General features: G+C 35.0%; 1 protein-coding gene across 15 annotated transcripts in view; it reads right to left on the bottom strand.

Annotated features, from left to right (window-relative positions):
- Positions 1–24263, bottom strand: part of SLIT2 (slit guidance ligand 2) — a 266450-nt gene that overhangs the window by 62813 nt on the left and 179374 nt on the right. For 9 of the 15 annotated variants that reach the window (XR_008819773.1, XM_056326298.1, XM_056326299.1 and 6 more), the window contains exons 10-17: positions 13765–13836; positions 13068–13139; positions 12477–12548; positions 10452–10595; positions 10160–10323; positions 9393–9416; positions 7006–7023; positions 5765–5915 (exon numbers count right to left, since the gene is read on the bottom strand). Coding sequence is in view for 14 of the 15 variants with exons in the window: in XM_056326298.1 (XP_056182273.1) it covers positions 5765–5915; positions 7006–7023; positions 9393–9416; positions 10160–10323; positions 10452–10595; positions 12477–12548; positions 13068–13139; positions 13765–13836 (717 nt within the window). In the remaining variant the exon portion in view is untranslated. The remainder of the gene's footprint in view (positions 1–5764; positions 5916–7005; positions 7024–9392; positions 9417–10159; positions 10324–10451; positions 10596–12476; positions 12549–13067; positions 13140–13764; positions 13837–24263) is intronic. The other 6 variants (XM_056326285.1, XM_056326292.1, XM_056326296.1 and 3 more) reach the window with 3 other exon arrangements.

Here is a 24263-nt window from a genome sequence, read left to right as displayed (position 1 = left end):
AAAAAACACTGCATAGGTCTTCCCAAGAATTTAAAAACACTTCTCTGATCATAGTTTATCTTCAGACCACAACAACACAAATATATTAGGTAAGGAAGCATTAAATGCTGATTTTTAACACTACAAGAAGATACACAATAAGCAACAAATACTAGCTGGATAGTGATCTTTCCTGCCCAGGTATCAAGGCTGTTACAGGACAGTATATCTCTAGCAACTGCTAGGTTAGGGGACCATCTGTATTTCAAAAAATGTCTGCGCTGACCCAGTATTCCCTATTTCCTTTCTTGAAAAGAAAACATAAATTACAATTCTTAGATTCTTTGTATGTTTTTATGGAGTCATCTTACTAGGGAAGGGAGTCTGTCCTGCTTTTATTTAGAGATTTTCAATAGGAAGGAAAAGAGATGACTGACAAGATCACTGTGAAATGAAATTCACCGTAATTCTAACTCAGAATGCTTTTCAGGATAGCCTTATTGCAAGACAAGATTAAAAAAAAAACTAGAAAAGAAAGCTTCTTATTTCTGCATGGTAGCCAGAAGGGAAATTAAGGTTGTAAATTTGAAGGTATGGCTGTATGACAGATTCAGCACAGAACCAAACTAAGAGAAAAGAGGAGGATTTTTTTGGATATACAAGGAACATTTGTATATCACACTGAAATAAAAGCAACATGAATTTCAAAAGATGTTACTACTTTTGAAAAACAGCTCAATGACTTAGTATGATTTTTAGCGGGACCATATAAAATGAATTTTTGCACAGTGTCAATTAACAAAGTTACTTTTAATTGCAAACAGCCTTTTTTCCCTGTCCATCAACAACAGAAGCACCAAGTGTTCTATAAATGCTGACATTTTGAAATACTTTTCAAGTGCTATATCATCTAGTAGAATGACTTGTTTATGAAAACATGTATTGATTCCAATAATACTTCCTTGCTGTGCTTTACTGCAAACATTTCTAACCCCATAGAAAAAGGCAAACAATTTGATCCTTTCCTCTTTGCCAGAACCTTGTACATATTAAAAATAATTTACTTTGTCTCTCTCTCAAGTTTCTGTCACACAAATGCATTCAATCTTTTCAGTTTTTCCTTTGAATCTTCTTTTCTAGATGATTCTTTTGTTTCTTAATTTTTTTCAAGTGATCCGTATCCATCTTGAAAAGTAAAGTCCTTGACACAGTATTCCAGCTGATATTTTACTAGTTACATACAGTAAAACAGTTATTTCATATAGCTTATATACTACACTCCTGTACATACAGCCTAGAGTTAACTTTGTAGCAGTGCCCACTGGAACTCCTACATATTTAAAATGTATGATAACACCACTTTTATCTTGAACTACTTGCTGGTTATTCCTCAATTTTGTATTTCTGATGCTTATTAGTCCTACCTAATGTCATATGTAGCATATGAATTTTTATTTTATTTAAAATAGTCCTAGTCTACTATTAATATTACAGAACAATTGTAAGAATTTTCCATGTGTTTCCATTTTCAATGTTTGAGAAGTTTCTCCATACTTCTTTCTGATGGAAAAGAAGCATGGGTTAATCACTGTACTGTATTTTGTTAAAACTGTAGCACCAATCACATCTTCTATCTAATTTTGTGTATATGGTGGTATCACAAATCATGCACCATCATAAGGGCACATCCACAAATAAAGGGACATCAAGAGTTACAAATTATGGGTTTGTGGTCAGAGGAATGACCACATGGATCACATGGCATTTCTATGGCTGGAGATTGCTGGCTTTAGACCTAGAATTGTTAATTGTGCAAGAAGTTTTCATTCTATTATCATAAGTAAGTGATGCCACACACAATGGAATGAAAATTATTACAGACGACTGGAAAATTTACAGATGTGGTGGCATCTTCCTTCTGGATCTTAACAATAATGGTTTTTTAGCCCAGTGCTTTTTACTGATAAAGACAATAATGACAGTTATTAACTGTCAATCACTAGATCAATCTCTCACTACAACTACCTGGAAGCAGGTTGCAGGCAGGTGGTGGTCAGTCTCTTCTCCCAGATAACAAGCGACAGAACAAGAAACAGCCTCAAGCTACACCAGGGGAGGTTTAGACTGGATATCAGGAAGGGTGGTGGTCAAGCATTCAACCGGCTGCCCAGGGAGGTGGAGGAATCACCTTCCCTGGAGATGTTTAAAGAATGTGTAGATGTGGTGCTTAGGGACATGGTTTTGTCATGGACTTGGCAGCCCTGGGTTAATGGTTGGACTGGATGACCTCAAAGGTCTTTTCCAACCTAAATGATGATTCTACGATTAAAAATACTTGTGCCTGGTTTATTCAAAGAAAAGTACTGAAATCATAGAATCATAAAATGTCATTCCTAAAACAAAAAGATAAGGCAACATTATATGTTGATGTGTAAATATTGCTTCTGTTTTATTTGATGATTTTTCATGCTTTGTTAACACAATGGGTAAGATATTTGCATGTTTTGGTACAATAGCTGAACCCTCCTGGAAGGCTACGTACTGCAGTGATATTCATGCTTTTGAAAACTATCTTGTTAGGATCTGGTATTATAACAGCTATTGTGTAATCATTACAAAAACTGAACATATAAGACTGAAATTGGTTTTATTTAGCGTTCTTCCTGGACACTCTGGCTTTAAGTGATTTATCAAATAGTTCCTGATTTTTCCTATATATTAGAATGCTGCCCCAAAAATATTTTATTTCTGGGGTGCATCTACAGGGTCATACTTTATCTCAAGTACTTCAGTGGCAAATTAGGACTTTCACTGGTTTTCTGGAAGACTGTAAGCAAGTGACAAAACAGAAACAGAACAGCACTTGGCTTATTTATAAATTTGTTCACCTTTTACAATTAAGTGTCTATCTCTAATTGTATTATTATTATTTTCAGTTTTTTTTAAAAAAAAAAACAAAACCACTCTGAAGAATTTTTTCTAATGTGATATTACTGTTGCAATCTACACAAGCAATAATCTTTTTCCTCACTTTTGATCATTTCCAAGCTGTGTCTCAGCTCCAGACACCACCCTGCAGAAAATAATCTAGCCTTCCTCATCACTGCAATAGAAGCATCAATGTAATTTGATGCTAACAAGTACCTTTATCTGAAACGTGGTGGGTAAAAGAAAAAGGCTAACTAGCTGCTCTCGGATATGCCAGTAAACGTTGTGAACTGGAAATCACAAGAGTGGCACTAGAGCTAGACTGGGAAGTCCCAAGAGGAGTAACAAAGGCAGTGCATCAAAGACCAGGAATAACAGGAGGAAACAAGAGAAAGGGCTGTAACTTTTGCATCAGTGAGGCAAATACCAGAAAAAGTGTATTTAGCTAGAGCAATTGGATTTTTCGAGAAAGTAAAAAAAAAAAAATGTAGAAATAATTCCTCTATCCCCTTTAGAATACTTGCAAGGCTATTACATTTTTTTATTACATCCAAAGACTTGAAGAACAATCTGTACAGCTCATCAAGAAGGTTGAATAGTGACTTTGTCACAGTTTAAGACCATCTTACTTGGACAAACGCTGGACAGAAAAGGACTCTAACAGCAAAATTATAAAAGAAGCAATGATAGAAACCAAAGAGGCAGATTCCATCTGAAAGTAAAAAATCCCATTGTACAAGATTTTAACAGAAGTGAAGAGAGATGATTAACTTTTGTAACACTTTCAGGGAAATGGTGGAATTTTAATCCACTGATATGTGCAAGGAAGACTGGATGTTTTCTGCAAGAAGCACTGTAACCAAACACGAATCACATAGTCAAACACAATTTTTTTGTTGATCCAATTAGGATACACAGCAGATGAGACTTTGTCACAGCACTCTCCAAACTAGCTGGCTGCAACAAGGTCTTTTACCATCACATGCCAACATACTCTTCATGCTAGTCCCTCTGCTCTTTCTCCTAGTCTCTCCTCATGCAGGACATGCTCTCTCTCTTTTCTTTCTGCTTCTTCCTCCTCTCTCTTCCTCGGCTGCTGCCTCTTTGTTGGCTCTCAACCACTTAACAGAACCAGCCACAGCTGCACCTTTATCTACATAGGCCAACCCACCACCCCTAAGACAGCCCACAGTTGTATATTATCAATGCTAATTAACCCAGCTTCATTCCTCGACAAGACTTAATGATTTAGTTTCTTCTGAATTTAATATGTATGAATCATAATTATAGAAAGAAAACATTTGATAGTTTAACTTCCACATGTAAATAAATGAATATGAAACCGAACAATTAAAATACTAAATTAAGATTATTACTTCTTCAGAGCAGAGAGAATTAAACATGAATCCTGCTAAAAATCAAAACAATTCATGCTTGTCACTTCAACAACTCCATTTCTCACCTCGTGGTTCAGTTACTATGATTCTTACAACTATTACTTTATGATCTCTTCCTCCACTTTAACCTGTTACCAATTCCATCAGTTTTTATTCTTCAAGTAATTTCACCTCAAAATATAGCATAACAAAAAATTTATTTCTCCACTGAAATATCTCTTTTTACCCAAGACTGTGTATCAATTTTTACTTCTCTGACACTACTTTATGAATCAACAACATGAGGATGGCCAAAAGCTGAGCTTAGCTTTTGCCACATATGCCACTTTTTCAACTGAATTTGCCATCATTCTTGGCACAACTAGAATTACCACTTCTAATTAGAACTTCACTAAGATCAACTCCTTCTCTCAGCTCATAAACAGGCAAAAATCTACATCTCTATTTACACAATGTTTCAGTTTCAAATCCCTATTCCTGTCCAGCTATTTGAAATCCTTAACCATGGTCTCATTATTTCATACCTTCACTGCTGTACTGTGGCTTTGATGCAGACTGACTGTCTTTTAAGAGATGTGCCATACTGTTGCTCATCTCACCCCTGTGGGTCACAACTTGATCACAGTACACCTGTCTCCACATCTCTGTCTCTGCTTTACTACATAAAATCAAAGTCCCTCTCTTTTGTCCCACAACATTCTGCCTTGTTCTTTAAAATGAATCTCCTAGGAAAAACAGCTATTTCCTCCTGCTTTTGCTCTGCCAGTGGTGGCCACTTTCATCTGCCTTTCTGCTGATCCTTCAAGCATCTCTGCATTCCCTTTCATACTATGCTTTGCACATGGGAAAATCTTGTAAAGCTGTCTTAATTTTATCTTTCAATCCCTCCTTGAAGACCACTTCAGTTGTAATGCCTACAAATCATTCCCTTATGGCACTTATTAAGCAAGTAATAACCTGTGACTTCTCTGCTCATCTCTGTTCATTACATTATTATCTCCTTAACTCAGCTCTGTCTTGTTTGTCTGCTTTATCTTCCTTTGGTCTCTTCCCTGACACACATAATGTGTGTTTTGCATAAGAAGAATCAGCTCTGTTTCATTAAACACCTAGATAGCACTTTTTAAGACAGACCTCTGGCTACTGGATGTCCTATTTGCTCTTATAGTTAAAAAACAAAATAAACCCCATTACTTTTCAAAAAAATCCAAGTGGACAGCTCAAACTGGAGAACTAGAAACATAGAATTGTTACCTTATTTACTTAACCTACGTTTTTAAGGCTACACAGTACTGAAGTAACACATATATGATTTTTATTAATATCCTGTCCTTTGAAGTGCACCATGGAGGTTACATTTAATTTTTGTTGTTCAAAAAAGTAAAGTTGTGATTTTATATTTGAAAATTTTAGTTAGTTTTTCCATAAGCAAATAATGCTTTATTATCAATTCAACTTACAACTCTGCTGTGTACTGGGGGATGTGATCAGGAATTTTGTTGAGTTTCTGATTGGAGCAGTCCACTGTGGTCCCTTCACAGCGACATTTCTCAGGGCAAGCCAAATCTGCAAAGCAGTCTCCACTTAATTTGGATCTGTAATCTTCAGTGCCTGTGGAAGAGCCAAGTCAAAATACAGATACTGAGTCAATAAAGTATAAGATTTGATTCTTGTGAGAAGGTTGAAAAGATGTCTGCAATGCAGATAACGGGTGGGCAACTTGGGAAATGTATGATAAATTTTGTGATACTGAACAGACACAAGGGCTTCAAGAGAGGGTTAAATATAGGGGCTTAAGATATGCTGGAAAAAGAAACTGTGACCAACTTCACATAACAGGATAACATTAACTTGAGCTTTTCACAGCTGTACTTTCTGCTGAATATGTTGTCAGCCAATCTCGTCTTGTTTACAGCTAATCACACAAATGCCACCGATTCTTTTAGAATTTGTTTTCTTTCTCTGTATCAAGAATAAATAGATCCTGAATGCCACCTTTTCTCTTTCTCTTGTTACAAATTTGTGTTGTTGACTGGACTTCATTAACCTCTGTGATTTTTATTTTTTTTTATAGTCCTGATACTCCACATCATCTCAAACACATAAGATTGAAAGCCCTGTTTTCAGCTTTAATTTAAAAAATGTGTGATCCTGACTTAAGCCTCAGCAGCTTGCCATGCTGTAGAAAGCTGCGTGACGTTCCATGGTGCTTGACAGAACCATGTTTTACTCATACCTCACAACCACATGGTTAGATCAAGCACAACAGAAAATCTCGCTACATTACCAAAACTGCATCCATTAGGCCAAGGATAAGAGCAAGGGAAAAGAGGAAGGAGTAGGTATAAGTTACAGAAGCATTTGAAATTTAATACTTGCTTACATGACATGGCATTCTTATTACTGAATGTCCAGTGCCACAGTAACAGTATTACTGTCACAGATTAAATAAGTATAAAAAAGATGAACCACATTGAAAGTTTCCTCCACCATTTCCCAGAGTCAGTCAAAGAAAACATCCTAAACATATCAGGAGAAAACATCCAGTAAGGAACTGAGGGTGGGTGATAAAAAAACAAAGAGAAGCTGAAAGGACCTGTGGGTTCTTCTTGGACAAAGGTGAAAAGACTGAGACTAGCAGAAGGTGCATCAGGGCTGGGAGGTACATTGTGATTTAGCTCAGACACTGAACTTTACTTACAGCCAAAATGGTGAACTCCTGCAAAAGTAAAGATAGCCAAGAAGGAAAGAAAGACAGAGTAATCCCAATTAAGACAAAAAAAGAACTAAGCTCTCATTTTCTCAACTTTAGTTTGATTAGATGTTGTTAAAGGTGACCCATCTTCAGCAGAGAGAAAGAATATATCATTTTAAGTGGCATTAAAAAATGAAGAAAAGACTGGTGTTAATTACAGATTTTGTATAGGATGATAATGCCTCCCATGCATTATTCTTGTGATTCGAATGTATTCTTTAAAAGCTACTCCCTTGAACATATATACATGCTATGCCACTTAAAACCTTAATAAACCAAAGCAGCACAGGAGAAGCAGATTCCTCAAGGGAGGTGAAAAAAGCCCCAACAGTCATCACATATTATGTTATCTAGTGTTTGTAAATGTCTAAGTAACACATATGATATAACTACATGGTCTATTTCTGTGAGCTAGCAGACAAAAGATGTTTTTCCAAATTATTGATTTAACATAATGAAATTCTGAAACTTCCTGGTGTCTGCAGAGCAAGATCTCCCAATGACATATTTTAAATAAATATTAAAAAAATTTACGTTTTTAAAGAAAAGCTACCATTATTACAGTATTTAATGAAGCGTAAAGAAGTGTCTTTATCACCTTAAAATACCCAGTAAGTGAGGCTACAAATACATTTGTTTTCCTGCTGTGTCCAGAATAAATCACTGCTGGCAGTGTAAAGTAAACAACTAAAATATTCAGGGCCAAGTTCTTCAACAACTAAAATAATTTTATGCAGCATCTCCCTGACAACCTGATAGGAAGAGAAAGCACAGAAGCTGTATTTCAAGAAGCAAGTCTGTAGCACTGTTTAATTTTTTAATACTCTAATTTAAATTTTTTTTCCCCTCCCTTCCCCCACCCCCCCCCCGCCCCCCGCCCCCAGGAACAGCATTTTTCAAAGGGTACATAAACAAACCTAAACTGCATGTGTGGCCGTATTATAAACAGGCTGTGGAGACATTTGCTGGCAAGGAAACACTTCTAACTCAGAGACAAAAGTTGTGCTGGCAAGGTTGAGTAGAAGTCACTCTGTGGCAGGAATACAGCTGTTCTACTCATTAAGGAATTGTGTAGTACTACAGGTTTGAGAAATTGAATCCCCCTCTGTTTTATGCCACTTAAAAACACATTTTTGCGGCTGCCAACGCTGACAAGTTGCTGCCTTATTTTGAATTTCGTTTTGTCTTTTCTTCATATTCAAACTAACATATACTAATAAGTATAAGGGCATCAAGAACTTCGCATGATGGCTGCAAATTTAAGTGATACATCACACAGCATTAGTAGGACTGTTAAACATACCAGCTTAAAAGACAAAGATTAAGATCACTGCAGAATGACAATATACCTGTAGTACTTGAAAGAACAAGTGCACTGGTGTCATAATCAATTATTGTAGATATTTTTCAGATATTAAAGTATGGTAGAAAACCCTACTTGCAAATCACACACTGTAATTCATCAACAGATTAATTATTCCCCTGTTTATTTTGCCAATCAATAATTCATAATCTGTTATGAACATAATGGAAGTGCATTTTTTCTTTTCATGATTATTAAGAAATCAGTGCACACACCTGACAAGCAAGGTAAAATAAATAAAGAAACATATTTCAAAGAGCTAGGGCCAACATCAGTAAATCTTTTTGAAAATATTATAGACTTATTACAGCTTAAAGCAGTGTGTAAATTGCTGTTTGAATCCAACTCTAAAGTTGTATTTTCTTTAATGGAAAGCATTTCTGATTCATTGTATGTGTGTGAGCACAGAATGCCTTTAATGAAGAATATCAGCTTTCTTTTCCAAGCATTCCACTGTGATTTCGTAAACACAAGGAGGGTGAGCAAGCAGTAACTGCAGCCAGTGTAGAGCAAGAAAGCAAGGCAAGAAAACATTCATTTGTAAAATGTTTATTTTTTTAAAGTTGTACTAGCTCTTTGATGGTAGTATGGTTTCCTGTGTTTAAAAGCAGCTCAGGAGCTACATTTTAAAAACAGTAGCAGCAGAAAGGCAAGGTACGAGGTAAGTAAAGGTGTCAATTGAAATATGAACTAGCAGGTGCAACCTTCTAAATAATTTAAGTAAAGATAAAATTTTGGTAGATTGTGTTGAAATTTGTGAGACAAAAAAAAAGTAAATGGAGCTGCATGCTAAGCTCTTATATTCAGAAAAAAACTACTAGTAATCTACAAAGGAAAACTATGTCTTGCTACAGGTATTGACTAATGTTAAAACACATGCATCAGTTTCCTAAAAGGTATAACTTTGCTTTTTCGGGGAAAGGGAGAGAGTATCTGCAGTTAGTCAATCTTACTGCAGAGCCAAACCTACCTGGAATGAAATACTGTTCTTTAGCTAAATAAAGAGAAAAAAATAGAAGATGCACCTGAATGTCAGCAAGCAAAGAATGAGTTTTATTAGATTAAGTATGGACTACAGTTAACTACAGATAATTAAGTGAAAAAGTGTGTATTCACAATGAGAGCTGATAAACAACAAAGTGTGAATAGTCATAAATGTATCCGGAACACGGATAACAGTTCTCATTTGGCTTTTGCACTTGAGACTGAATAAATTGTAGAATGTAAAATGCACCTGGAACAGCTGGATACCATATGACAAAAGTTAGGATTTAGAAAAATGTAAGAAGGAAATGGATTAAGATTAGAAAAAGAAAAAGTAAATTTCAGTATGAGGTAAGCTCCCTGTATAAAATGAATATGTCATGTTTCCATATTTAGCTAGAAATTTGCAGATCTTTTACATACTCCAGAGCCTTGTGGAAATTTTACAAAATTATTTATGTTGGTGATACTTATAGTGAATAACTTTAGCATTTCATTCTGAAGTATTATATATTGCATTTCTTTTGTTAGATTTTATTCTACTCAGAAATAGTGCCAAATGTGTTAACTATAGTAATGCTCTGTGATCCATTAGCCCATGACCTCCATGATTTCCCCCCCTTCAGTCAAAGAACTAAAAAAGATTCTGCAATGTTTAATAATTCCGTAGAGAGCCAGGTGCCTTCATTAGAACTTCTATAACCACTAGTTTTGCCAATAAAAGAAAAATAGCAGCCAAATTAAGAAAATTACCTGAGCAGCGGAATTTCTTGCTTTTGATCTGGCCGATCCTTTTGTTTGCCAGACGGCGGGGGCTGGTGCAACGGGCACCACTGGTCTCAATGGGGTTTGTATGAAGATAATCCGCCAGCCACTTCAGATGGCAGTCACAGATAAATGGGTTCTGAGCCAAATGTCTTTCATAAAGAAAAAAATGATAATTTCACACATTATTTCCCTTTGGTCTCAGCAGTTCCTGTTATTTTTAGTACATTGCAGAATATGAAGTCATACTGAAGACAACCATAAACAAGAGCATACATACAAGGTCTGAATTGCACGCAGGGGTGAGAAGGTGCCTTTTGCAATGGTCTGAAGCTTGTTGTCATACAAAGAAAGAAGATTCAAGTTATGCAGATCTTGAAAAGCATCAACTCGCAGGCAATTGATCTTGTTGGCATTCAATAATCTGTTTAATGGAAGACAATTACAAAATTGAAAAAATTCTCCTACTGTCCCTGCAGCTTCAGCATTTTTCACAGATAACTCTCTGTGTGCATTTGTAACCAGAACTAGAGATGTAGTAACAAATATTAATTGACAGTGACATTACACATTTCAGTGAAATATCTTATTTAGGTGATCTGAAATTATTCCTAAATATTTGCACCTTGGAGTTAAATATGTGGGTTTATTCAGCTAAAATCACATTTCTTGTATGCACTGGTAGAACGTGTGTGTGTGTGTGGTATTTGCCTGTGCAAAGAAACAAGCTTAAAAAATCAAATATCTTCAAGGAAAACTAGTTCTTTGCCAAATAAATAAACAAACAAAAAGGGAACTGAACACTGTGTTCATTAGCTGGAAGAGATGTGCAGTGGCACTTTTAATTATATGTTACTAATCAGCATGCTGCCGCATTAACAGAGTTGTAGTAAAAACTGGTGGCATGGAATATATCCAAATTTGTCTTGGATCTTTTTTGGTCTCCATCTTCAAAGGGAACCTTTTCTTCCCTGTACCTCCCAGACTTTTACAGTTAAAACAAACAAGCCAATCTAAACCAATTCCTTCATGCTTTTCAAGAGAAAAAAAAAATAAAATAAAAATGTCATTCAACTAGATACATTTTTATAATAAAGTGTGGGTTTTTTCCATTTCCAGCCAGAAAAGGAATGGAATGGTGGATTTGAAAACCAGTGTTCTGATAAAAAGTTTCACTACGCAAGTAGAAATTTACTTAGACTGAAATGTATTGGCTATGCAAAGTATATCGAACTATGGACTTTTTAAAATACAGAATAAACAGAAGTTCAGAAATGTCTCTTTTTTTTAACTGAAAATCTGAAATATGTTTTTATAATTAAAATCTCTTTAAAGGAAAACAGGAATGCATACCTCCCACTACTATATTAGTTACTAAAATCAAAATGTAAACCTCTAGGTGGTGCTAGAACTTACATTTTCTTTGTATTTACTTACTGTTTTGCCACCTTCGTTGAATTAATAAGAGATTTTGCCAATCACTGCACTGTGAAATCTGGACATTAAATACTTCTAATAAGTGGGAAGATGGTTTAAATTCTTTCAGAAAAAGTTTTAAATCAACAAGTCAGTTATTGTGGGACAATTTCTTCCAAAAACATCACTGTTGCTTTATGGCCTATTTCACAAATTTCTTTTCACAGTACAACAAGTGCCCAGCCTTTTCTGCTAAATATCGACAATATTTGATAAACATATTACCATGAAATCCTTCTTTATACCCAGTATTAAATCTAAATATAAATGTTTTATAAGACAACATATGGAAATTTCCAAAGTGTTAAATGAAATAGCAGCTGGAGTTCACAGAGTCAAAGAATTGTACAGTCAGAAATTGTATGTCAGAAAATATTAAAAGTCATCCATGAAACTATACTGCAACTTTGTTCTTCCATGGGTACAACTAGAAAGAGAATTACATAGTATTTCTACTACATATTTTCTCTGTATAAAACTCACAAGTTTTCCTTCTATTGTTCCCACACAACTTTATATCTAGTATTTGTTGTACACAGGGCAAGGCAGTATCATATCTTGTGTTTTACACTTATAAATTCCACACAAAAGAACAGTTTCATTTTAATCATTTTAGGCTGAGACATTGACCAAGATATGATCAAATTTGTGGATGAATGGCAAGCTGGCCTACAACAGCCTTAACTCCTTTGGCTTTAACATAATTTGTTTTTATTATGCTCTGATCTTACACATGGGATTTCCTGCCAGTTCTCCAAGCATAAATCTCTCATAATGTTTACCCTTCTGAGTTATCCCAAAATAGAATAAATATTAAAAAAATACTCACAGCAATTGCAGAGAAAAGAGTCCTTCAAATAGACCCTTTGGAAGTTCTGTAATTTTATTGCCATAGAGGACACTGCACCAGGAAACAACAAAGCAAACAAAGCCGTCGTTATCAAAGGCATATACTGTGTGATTTTGGCTTGAAAAATAAAGAATTTTCCATTTTCCTGAGGGAATTTAACAGCAACAACATACCTGCAAGATCCTTGTGGTCCTGTGAGGTACCAGGATCACAGGTTTTCCCCAAAGGCTTGTTGCCCAAAGAGCTGCCAAAGAGCTCTCAGCAAAATCAGTACCTCGCTGTTTACAGCCTTAACAAGGACCTTGGTAAGTGTATTTGCTGTTTGTAAGAACAGCTAACTGGGAAATAAATTATTTTGTTCAACTTTTTGCCATGAACATATTTATGACCATGTGTCCAGCTGTGATACAATATTGAATTATCACTCTAATGTTCTGAAATTCTTTTTACAGCTTTCATAATTGATCAAATTTATGTGAAAATTCTTCAGGGAGCCAAAAATTCAAAAGAATTTCACCATAAGAATATGAGAAATTTGCTTCTGTTTTTACAGGTCAAACAGATACCTACAGTGAATTGAGTGAACGTAAGCCCTGGAAAGCATCTGGAGCTGCTTCAGAGATCTGGTTATTGCTGAGGTCACTGAAATAAATACAATTTGATTCAAGTAATTCAAACTATTTTCAAAATAGCAAACATTTAAATAATACATAATTAGAATTAGGCATGGAAAGGAGAGAGAAATTACAATATTAATATGGATGTTGCCAAAGAATTTTAATATAAAACTACTAAAATTGCCAGTACACTGAAACAAAATGCATGGTTAAGAATAGACCTTTCAAATGCTTGAAAAATTATGAAAAAACATTTACTTTTCCTAAGTGGTTAAGTACATTTTATAAAGAATTCTCTGTTTGCTATGGCCACAGAACTCTACAACCTCAAAGATGGCTTATCCCCATTAATTAATTGTTTTTATAGGGTGTTCACTGCACTAACATATTGCTTCTATGCAGAACCATATGAAATAATGTCAATACTTGGTAAAAAACAATTATTATTAGTGTGACAAAGATACTATACGGTCTTAATAATCAGGCTGACATATCAGTTAATATTCCAGCAGTCAAACTTTCTTAGATAATCAGTCATTGACTGCAGTTCCTCTGTATGACCTTGACTTGTTTTTTATTTTTATATATAAATATATATATATATGCATATATATATATGAAAAAAATAATCTATATTATTGGGTACGTACATTCTTCGAAGCTTTTTATATGGTGAGAATGCTCCAGGAGGTATGACCTTGATTGAATTTTGTTCTAACCGTCTGCAAAAGAACAGCATCATCATAAAAATACAAAACCCAAACCACAACAACAACCTAAAGCCATAACAATCTAGAAGGGACAGACTTTAACAAAGGCTGCTTTTGCTTTCTTTTTCAGTATAATTTCGATCTTGAAAGACAAGGTCATTTTCCTCTCAGTTTTCATTTAAAAACCCCTCATTTTTGTCTGTAAACTCAAACCTTTTAACCTATAGAGCGTAATGTTGTAAATTAAAACCCAATCTTGATTTTATATCATTTAATTAACATTTAAGCTAGAATTGTCATTAAAAAATTCAAAAGGATTGTTGTTAATTGACTCCCAACGTATTATTCACATACAGCAATTATTACACTAAGTTTTATTTAGAAATGTCTAAAGAATTCTGTGAGTTAAACACTGAAATATGCAAACCATAAGAAAGGGCAAAGGAATGTTCCTACAGAACAAATAACGTATGTTGCTACCTGCAATAAGGCAAATGCCGTATTTTTAAATATGCACACATGATTTATTTAGATACAGTACATAATACATTTTCTTTAAGATATAATAATAGGATTGCACAGCCACACTTCTAACTTCTTTAAACAAGTATTTTATTCTAAAAATTGTAGTTTATGTTACTGGCTATCTTTGCTTTGTATATATAATGACTGTGACTGAAACTTGCCATTCTGCAAAATGTGAATTTGCTAATGGACAGAGTTTTCCAACAATTTTTTTAACTTTCAGAGCTTTGCATATGGGAAATCTATGCTGATACAGACCTGTGGCCCACTTGCCAACAAGTCAAAACAGGTTCAGCAATAAATACATTTAAAAGATACGTCTTTACACACCACTGTATTTCATGGCTATGGCAGTGCAAAATTTGTTATGTAGACATAAGGATTGAAACTATTTGTACTAAAAAGTACAACCGGAAAAGGCAGTATTATTCAAACTACACATCATACCTACCTAATAAGCTTTCTATTTCCCTCCTTCATGCACTTAGTATAATCTACATAGATAAAGACAATGCCAAAAACCTATTTCATATAAGGAATCAAAATTCTGTAGAATTTACTGCACTATTTTAAATTACACATAAATTACATTGACTCAGAATCTAAGGTCAAAAAGCCTTTTTAAATCCAGATGTAGGGATATTAGCCTGTTTTCTTCCTTTTACCCGTGTCCTATTAACTCTCTTCTGGTTTACTTTTGCTCTGATAAAGAGACATGAGTCCCTGTGTGTGCAGTGTAACTAATAAGCTCATATATTCACTTTGAGTAAGTCTTTCCAAGAAACAGTTCTTACAATTGTTTCTTTTTGTTAAGTTTCTCCAGAGATCACAGTATAACTGAATTGAAAAAAGATTTTTTCCTGCCTTTGTGACGTTTTGTTCAGATGGAGATACTTATACATTTAATACTCAAAATCTCTTAAGTGTGACCATACTTTACCTTAGCAGAATTTGTTCTTGAATGGCTTATAAAGAAGCCGGGGGAAAAAAAAAAAAAAAAAAAAAAGTGCCTCAAAAAGTCTTCCTGACACAAAAAATCTCACTTCATCAGAACTGTTTTAGACAGGGTTCATGCTTTAAAAAGTCCTTAGTAAGCAAAATGTTGCTACCTTGCTACAGTTTTCAGGTATATTTTAAACACTGCAGGGGATCCTATGGCACAAGACTGTTAATTTTTTCCTTAAACAGGGTATTCTTTCATATGCTTTCTTTGCCTTCGCTGAGCCTTCTGGACCCATGAAACACATTTTGCATCAGACCAGGAGTACTGATTAGGCTATAAAGGAACAAGGTCTCTCTTCTCCAGTACACTTGAGTAGATGCAGAAGGCGAATATCTGAATAAGTAAAAACTTGCTTAAGTTAAAAGGCAACACCTAAATAGACCAAACTGAGGTATTTACATTTTTAGCTTTTTCCCCAGAAAATAAAATTATGCATGCTTATCATCTAGATAGGTTTCTATTCAGCTGGCTAGGTCAAAGAGAGTTAAAACCTTAAGATAATAAATTTCTAAAAATTGTCATACTTTAGCAATGGGAAGGAGCTGAGAAATCAAATCAACCCAGCCATGAAGTGAATGGCTGCCATCCATCCATTCCTGTTACACACTCTATTTGGCAGCAACCAACTGCCTAACCACCAGGGATAGCCTGACCAGACATTTATCAGATGTGTAGCTTTGAGAACCACCCAAAGAATATCTTGCACAGGGAAACACATAGGACATACACAGAGGTGTCGAAAGGGGAGGGAGGGTGAAGATGAGAGGGCCGTAAGGCCATATTACAGAAGAGGACTTGAACTTCTGAAGAGACACACAACTGGGGAAAAACGTGTATATGGGAAAGACAGAAATTGCAGTGGCAATGCTCCCACGTGAGGCTGTTACAAGCCTCATTACAAATGCTGCTTATTAGCCTATGATGTAGAGATTTGTAACCTAGTGCTGGAGGGGCTCCAGTCTATGTTCACCTATCTTTAAACATATAATGCTCTTCACTAGGCTTGATATAGCATGTAACTCAAGAAAGACAAGGTCTAGTGTTAAATTAAGACACAAAGTATTTTCCAGTTTATTCTTTTAATTTAAAAATATGTTAGTTCTGTAAACTGAAGTACCTTACAGGATACATGCATGCCATTTTTTATGAAACAACGGAATAGCAGATTTAATTTACTGCTGTCCAATTTGTCTACAAATTATATGTGTCCAAAACCTGAAGAAGTCTTACTGCAGTATATCTCTGAAACCTAATTTTCTAGCAGTTCTAATAGAGTGAACAACCAATTCACTTGTGGATAAGAAAATGAACTCCATGTCAACTTTACCTAACATTTCCTTTTAGTGAGAAATATATAGTCTAATAGACAGACTGTAGTGCTGGGTTAAATTTACAAGCTCTTCTGGATAAATGATTTGTTATAGTAGCATCATCTAAATATGTCTTTTCTTAACTCATGCCAAAGTGTAGGCACTAAAACACGTCACATTTCAAAGAATGATTAGCATAAGAAAGGAAAAATAAGATTATATAAATACAGAAGAAAAATCTTTATATCCCACTTTGTCTGTAAAGAAAGTAAATCAAATTCACATTTTCAAGCTTTGTTATCCTCTAATCTTCTCTTTATCTTCCTAGAATCAGCTGAATTTTACAGAATGCAAATTTGCATCCACTATTCCAGAGAAAATCTAATTAGATATATTCCAGGGTCACAAAGCACAGATAGACTAATATCTAAAGGAAATTTGCATTCTACTGATAAAACCCATAGTAATTAAAAACTCTTTTATATTAATTCCTCATATTAAATGAAACATTTTTAATTCTGGAATAGGATGGGTTGTAGTTATCTATTACTGAAAAAATCAACTATTAAGTGCTCACAAATGACATGGCCAGAAGCACTATTATATTACAGAAGAACAAAAAGCTAGTATCAGTATTTTTCCATGGAACTTGTATTAAATTTTGTGCACAACATCTCCTTTCAAAGTCATCCCAGAAGTCAGTCTTTATTATAAACGATGATCTATGTATCATAAACAGTGTCTTGGTGGTTTCTTTTTCAAAAGCCATAGTCAATTTCAGTAGCATATTTAATAAGATAAGATAATGGAGGAAGACAGTTAAGTACATGCTTCATCAAAGCCTGCACTGTCTCATATATAAGTAGTACTCTGCCCATCACCACACAAACGCTAATTAATGCTCTTAGTATTAAGTCTCCTGCTCCATTTCGTGTTTCACTTCAAAGAAGTCCTGCATTAATACATAAGTGTTTTACTCTTTTACACAGCCAAAGCAGCTGAAACCTTTCTTGAAGACTATTCCCTAATCTTTCCTATCTAGGAAATATACTGTGGACATTTCTTTTCTAAATCTTTTCCCCCTGCTTATCACTGAAGACACCATAATGTACAAACACCTACTATTCTAAGAAACAAAGGTGCTTTCTGCAGTTGTTTCCAACTTCCAACCTAATCAAATCAAATCAAAGGTCCCCAGACAGTAGATAGAGTCTTCCCACCCTGTCCCCAAAGAGCCCTGTGACATGTAAATCACTTGACACTTTCCAGGAGGATGCTGTTCTCTACTATAAGCCTGCAGCACACCATTACTGATTACTACTTCCGCACTTACAGAGACAGACAACATGCTTATTTATACTGACACTTTTAAACTAGCTGATTTTCCCACTACAAAAAGTCATTTCTGTGAAAGATTTCTGCACCAGGAAAGAGGGCAGACTAGGAATGAAGAACACCCTGTTCTCTACAGAATTATTTTTATTTTAAATCATGCAGATGGGTATAATATACTAAGCCTGCTTTGTAGAGAAAGGTAAAAAATACTGCACAGAGATGTGCTGCACCTAAATGCATGTTAATGGATCAGAGATATATCTAAAAAAAAATTAAGTATTTTGTAACAATAAAATAAAACATCTTCCTTAAGAACACACAGATTTGAATATGGAGCAGCAAATTACCCATATACTTAAACAATCAGAACATAACATCTCAATTAAGTAAATTTGGTCAATACAATAATGGCTTTAGCAGTTAATTAATCTATACTTTTACTTTCAGCATCTCCTAATTTACAAAAAGACTGCAAGAAGCTTATCAAGAAATCCCAGAAGAATTTTTACTACAGAGAAGAAAGTGTAAGCTGTGCAATGAGTCTGATGTACTGCACAGATGCTGATTATACATGGTAATAAAATTGACAGTTCTTCTTTGCATTTTCCCCATCTGCTTTTAAAGTAAATGGCAAAAACAGCTGTCAGAAAACAAAAAATAGATTTCAGTGATGGGATTCAGCACAGCTCCTGAATCCGAAGAACTGCAATACACAGCCAATACATCTCTCATCATATGTAACATCTGCCAGGTTTGAGAAGGGGTGTGTGTGTGTGTTATGGGGTTTTTTTGGTGTTTGTTTTTTTTGTTGGGTTTTTTTTGTTGTTTTTCAAATAAGGAAAATGTAATGGTCTCGCTTTGCTACAGAAATCCTTGAGGCTATTAAACAAAGTACCTTTTTTTCTTTCTCAACAACTGCACCTCCAGAGTGCTTATATCCACTAAATGTCACTTCTAACTTTAGCAGCAAGAGAATTCTGTTGAAATCTGTGATAACATCCATGTCTAACAAAACAAAGGATGTATTTTGAATGACTATATTACTTGCACTTTAGAATTTCAGGCTTTAATTCTGTGTATTAATAAATCTGTTTGACAGTTTCCTAAATAGTTGCATATAAAGAATCACTGTCAATGTTGCCCTAAAGCTTGCCAAATTGTTAACAACCAGTCTAATTGTTGTATCACATATTTCCTCATGGGTTTGATTGTAAATGACAGATGACTCCTTAGTCTGCATTACATCAAAAAAGTAACAAGAATTGTAATTCTAAAGCTATTAAACAATTCATCACATTTACTCAAAAGCAAGTCCCAAACCTGCATTTGTTTAATTTTTCATCACAGAAAGGGCCATCTCATGCTCTGAAGCTTACAGCACCATTAATGATGATAGGCTTTACATTCCTTAATTGTTACAGATTCGGGTTGTAGGGAAAATTCACCACTTCTTTAAAGAATTATTTGCTCAGTGCTTTGGCATCTGTCAGAGAACAGCTCCAGTGCAATTAGCCTGAGTCACCTAGAGTCAAGTTAAAGCCCCTCTAATTAGCCTATTTTTGATGAGAGCTGTTATACTACAAAAACTACTTGAGCTGTTCAGAGTAACTGTGTTAAGTTCACAACAAAATAGATGTAATCCTGCTACTCTTGGCTCACCACAAGCAGTGACTTGTCACCTGCTCTCATTGAGCAGACACACTTGCTTGAGAATCGCACTATTATGAGTCCAACAGTGTGGCAGGAGTACTTAGTACCTGTTAAACAATACATTGATTTACACCCATAAATTTGCCACTAAAATCTAAGTGAAGGTTTTTAACTAAGAATACTTTTCACAGGTGGTTACTGCTTACTAGACATGTATTTAGCAACAGTAGTAGTAAATAATGAAGAAAGCATTCAATTGACAAAGAATCACCAAATAGTGAAAAGTCAGTAGCCATAGTTTCGTTTACAGTAACTTCACTCACATCATTGCTGAGGGAAAACTATCAGCAGTGAAAAGCCATATGTGAAAATAAAATGTAAGAGTAACACCACCTTTGGAGTGTGGCACAGCTGTCAGAGATCTATGAGGGTTTTTCTGGAAGAGCTACATGGGCCTTCTCCAGCTTCCCTTCATGCTGTATGAAATATTCATTTATTCCATGCCTGAGTTATTTTCTTTCCCTTGGCAGAGTCACAGAGGTCCCTCAAGGTGCCTCTTCTACTTCAATACCCACCAGAAACTTGTACAAAACCCCAGAGGTGGAATGGTGTTCATTTGGGCCAGTATCTACTTCCAGTGTCTCTGGAAACCAGCACTGGTTTCACACATTTTTTGTCCAGTTGTTTTCTGTATCTCTACATCCTCTTGACTGTTGAAATTGTCCTTTGTCCTCTGAATTTAATTAGTTTTTAAAGACAGGACACAAGGGCATGAAGAAAGCCAAAGATGTCAACAATGGCAGCACAGAACACATACTAATAAAGAACAGATTAAATATTCTACCTACTGTCTGACAACTAAAATAAGAAAGAACAAAAAAAAAGAAAAAAAAAAGGCATAAAGCCACATGATTTACCAGTCATTTTCAGATTAGGAAGATACTTGAGTAGGAGCATGACAAATCATTTCGCTTGCGTATTAAGCAGACGGGATTAGCTATCAAATTAGCAAAACCATCTATTTTTGAGGCAGTCAAAAGGAATATCTTTCAAGTTTTGCCTGAGAAATATTAAGGTAGGAATCCCCAATATAAGTTAACTGTAATTCAGTGAAATCTGCATTGGGAAATTAAATATATTAAGGTAAAGAAGTTAATACCTCAATAGAATACCCTTTACCCATTTTTAATTTGTTTCGCATTTATTCAATACATTGCCTCACAGATAATGCATTTTTCATTATTCACATGTAATTATCATGTGTTTATATGTATATATCATATGAAATAAGATTTTAGCAAATTTCTATATTTTTGATAAAGCAAACCATTCGGTTTTATATTGCAATGGACATACAGTTTTTGCTAAGAAATAATGACCTTCCCAAAGAAAAGTATATGGAGAGAATTGTATTCACATCATTGTTGCCACAGCTGAACAGTCTAAACTCACTGTCACTTACAACATGGAGCAGCGAGTCATAAAACCTTTCTAGTAAAATTATGAAATAGTATTAGGATTATTTTCATGCAAAGATTTTCAAAGTTAACAGCTATATTTGCATTAACAGACTCAGCAGGGCCGGGGATGGCATTTAAAATTAGGTGCTGCAGAATGTGGGAAAGTTCAGTCACAGTGTATATTGATACAACAATTTTAGTTTCACGTCAGCTATTTTGCACCGGATATTTCCATTTCATTAGGAACCTTTTTTGGTCCTCCTCCCTATGTAAAGCCATACTCTTATGAATTCTTTTGAACAAACTTCTAGGGAAAAGATAAGCATATAACTAATACATTATAACTAATAATAATGTATATAAAAGTCAGGTAGTCTTATTTGAGGTATATATTTCTGGACATAAAAGTGCAGTAACTTTTAAGCAAAACAGAAGCAAGAGCTCTATATTTCACTGAAAAATCAGAATGCCTCTCCAGTCTACTGGTAAATAAATAAATAAATTTGAATATCAAGTCCAGTGCGTTAGTCAGGAATGGCCTTATAAACCTTTGGAAAGGGAAGAACATATGAGAAGATTTGAAGAAAAGTGTTCATGAAGTACAGTCGAAGAGAAGCATATAAGAGAAGAGTTAATTTTAAAAACATGGCAGCTATATGAAGTTGCTCAGAAGCTTGGAATGTTAGATTAAGAGCTGAGAAAACATTAGCCAGATCATGGAAATTTATCAAAGAGGCATTTAGGAAACAGCAATATCTCTACAAGGTACTTACTTATGTATCTTTACTGCACTATATTTCAATCCACCAGTTTCTGAAAATTCAAAAACTGGCACATTTTTCTGGATTAATACTGACCAAAATATGTATCAGTATTCATAAGCAACTGAATACTAAAATAATTATTTTAATTTTTTATCCATAAGTAGACATCATCTTTTCACTTGACACCTCCATACACTGGCAGTATTGCATGTTGGGAATTAAAAAAAGATTTTGATCAATCAGAAAGGTTTCCAAAAGAGCCATAAGAATAATTAAATGGCTGTGAAACATTTTATAGTGAGACTAAAGAGATCTATTTAGGGTAGCATCAGAAGTTTAACATGTCTTTTCTGGAAAAAAAAAAGATAGATACAGTTATAGAGGATTCTTGCAGCCTACTAAAAATCTTAACAATACGTACTGAAACAAGACCAGTGACTACATATGTATACGTATAAATAGAAATCAACTTGACAAAACCTTTCCAGAACTTCACTGGATGTGCAAGACTTCTGGCTAACACCCTAACTGCTTAAGAGGTAAACTATATTTATGAGCTGACATTCTGTCTAAGTCCTAAAAAGACCAACATTTTGATTTAAACTAGAGAGCAGGAACAAGCACAGACCCTGGAAAACAATTACCAGTTTAGTCTTGTAACTTATTGTATCCTCCCCTCAGCATTCGGACCCATTCCTTACAAGCTGTGAAGACGCAGCGTTTGCTGTCATTTCCGTCAGGCTACCTTAGATAGCCAAATCACACTTCGAGCTGCTAAAAATAGAGAAAGCTGCCTTATCTCTGACATTTCAGAGATTTGCTGCTATATGAGTCTTTGAAGCGTCTTCAATAAATGTGTCTAAATCCTTCTCAGGTTACTTTTCTCTGTAAAGGGTCATTCTTAGAAGCATCTTTGCATCTCAGTGTAAGAATCTCTCTGTTCAAAAGCTATTTATTTGAGGCTGTACTTTCAAATTTTAGCTAAGGATGAATCCTAAAAGACAACAGAAATAGTGAAACTGTACACATGCCAAGCTTAGCTTGGAAAGATACATACATGAGCTCCCAGTTCTCAATTAAAATTCTGCATTTATGCAAATCACTTCCCCAGTTTCTGCAGTGTGATCAGGTCACTTGTCACTCTATCTTGGTTAAGTCCATCTATTAAGTTCAGTTCTCTCAGATCTAATTTTGTTTCCACTCTTTGCCTTCTTCTTTTCCCCTTTGCTTTGCTTTCCCTTTCATTTGTTCCCCTTTCTCCTTTACTATAATTTGAGTGTTACTGTGAGAGGCGGTCTCAGGAATTTTTAATCCTGCTCGGTATCACATGGCTCACAAAGTTGTAGTCGAGAGCTTGGCATAATACACAATCACTAATCAACAGACTTATGAAAACAAAGTATGAGGGAGAATGAGATGGAGGAAGATGAAAACATGAAGAAAAATAGTAGAAACTAGGAAGGTAAGATCAGACGGGTCTGAGGGGACAAATTAGAAAACTCAGGGGAAATGTAAATAAAGTCAACATGAAACAACCATACAGGTTCTAATTTTGGCATTCCAACATTAGAAATCTCCATTTGCAAGAAAGAACAATTTTATCTTGAAGGCCACAGTAATTAAGAAGTCAGTGACTTTTCACTACACTGGATTATGAAGGTGTACTGTTAAAATTCCTTACTCCTGTATGGCTTTTTCATTTCATGTATTACATGAGGGTCTTTTCTGCCCCTTACAAAGACTAAAATGATTTATACAACTGTTGCTTAGTTAACAGTGGCAACCCTCCAGTTACCCTCCCCTCCAACAAACCTTTCCCCTCCCCAAAATGGCATCATAGTGACTGTTATCCTTCAAAAAAAGAAGGAAATGTAATTAAGTCCTTCCTTTGATTACTTAAATGTTTTTAATATGAACAAAAACAGAGGAAAAACAATCACTTTAATTCCATGCATTTTTGCTTAAATAGTCATTTATACAAAGCTGTGGTCATCACAGCAAGTAATTCTATCCGTGCCCCCCTCCCCTTTAGAAGCATTTTTGCAATCATTTACTGCAATTGTATTTTGCAGTTGTATTTATTTTCTTTTATTCATAATACTACAGTAAGGAAAGAGGTTTTAGAACCACTTTGACCGGTAGTTCAAGCCACAGAAGAGAAGAGAAAAATCAGAAGAATGTAAGAGCAGCATTTTCACGAGGTAGTCTAGCTCATTAATGGCTTTTTGGCCTCTTCTTTTGAAATAAAAGCCTGTCACTTACTCACACCATTCTGAGAGAAGGTACCAGTACAATTAACAGAATTGCTGCTCGGTCGCTATTTGTAAGGTTCCTGATAGTCTGTTTGAACACGTGCCAAAAAAGTCTCTATTCAAAGGGACCCAGAGTTATT

The sequence above is a fragment of the Falco biarmicus genome, chromosome 1 (genome assembly GCF_023638135.1).
Source record: "Falco biarmicus isolate bFalBia1 chromosome 1, bFalBia1.pri, whole genome shotgun sequence".
In the NCBI taxonomy this organism is placed as follows: Eukaryota; Metazoa; Chordata; class Aves; order Falconiformes; family Falconidae; genus Falco; species Falco biarmicus.
The sequence above is the reverse complement of the archived record's forward strand: the minus strand, read 5'-3'. Positions and strand labels throughout refer to the sequence as shown.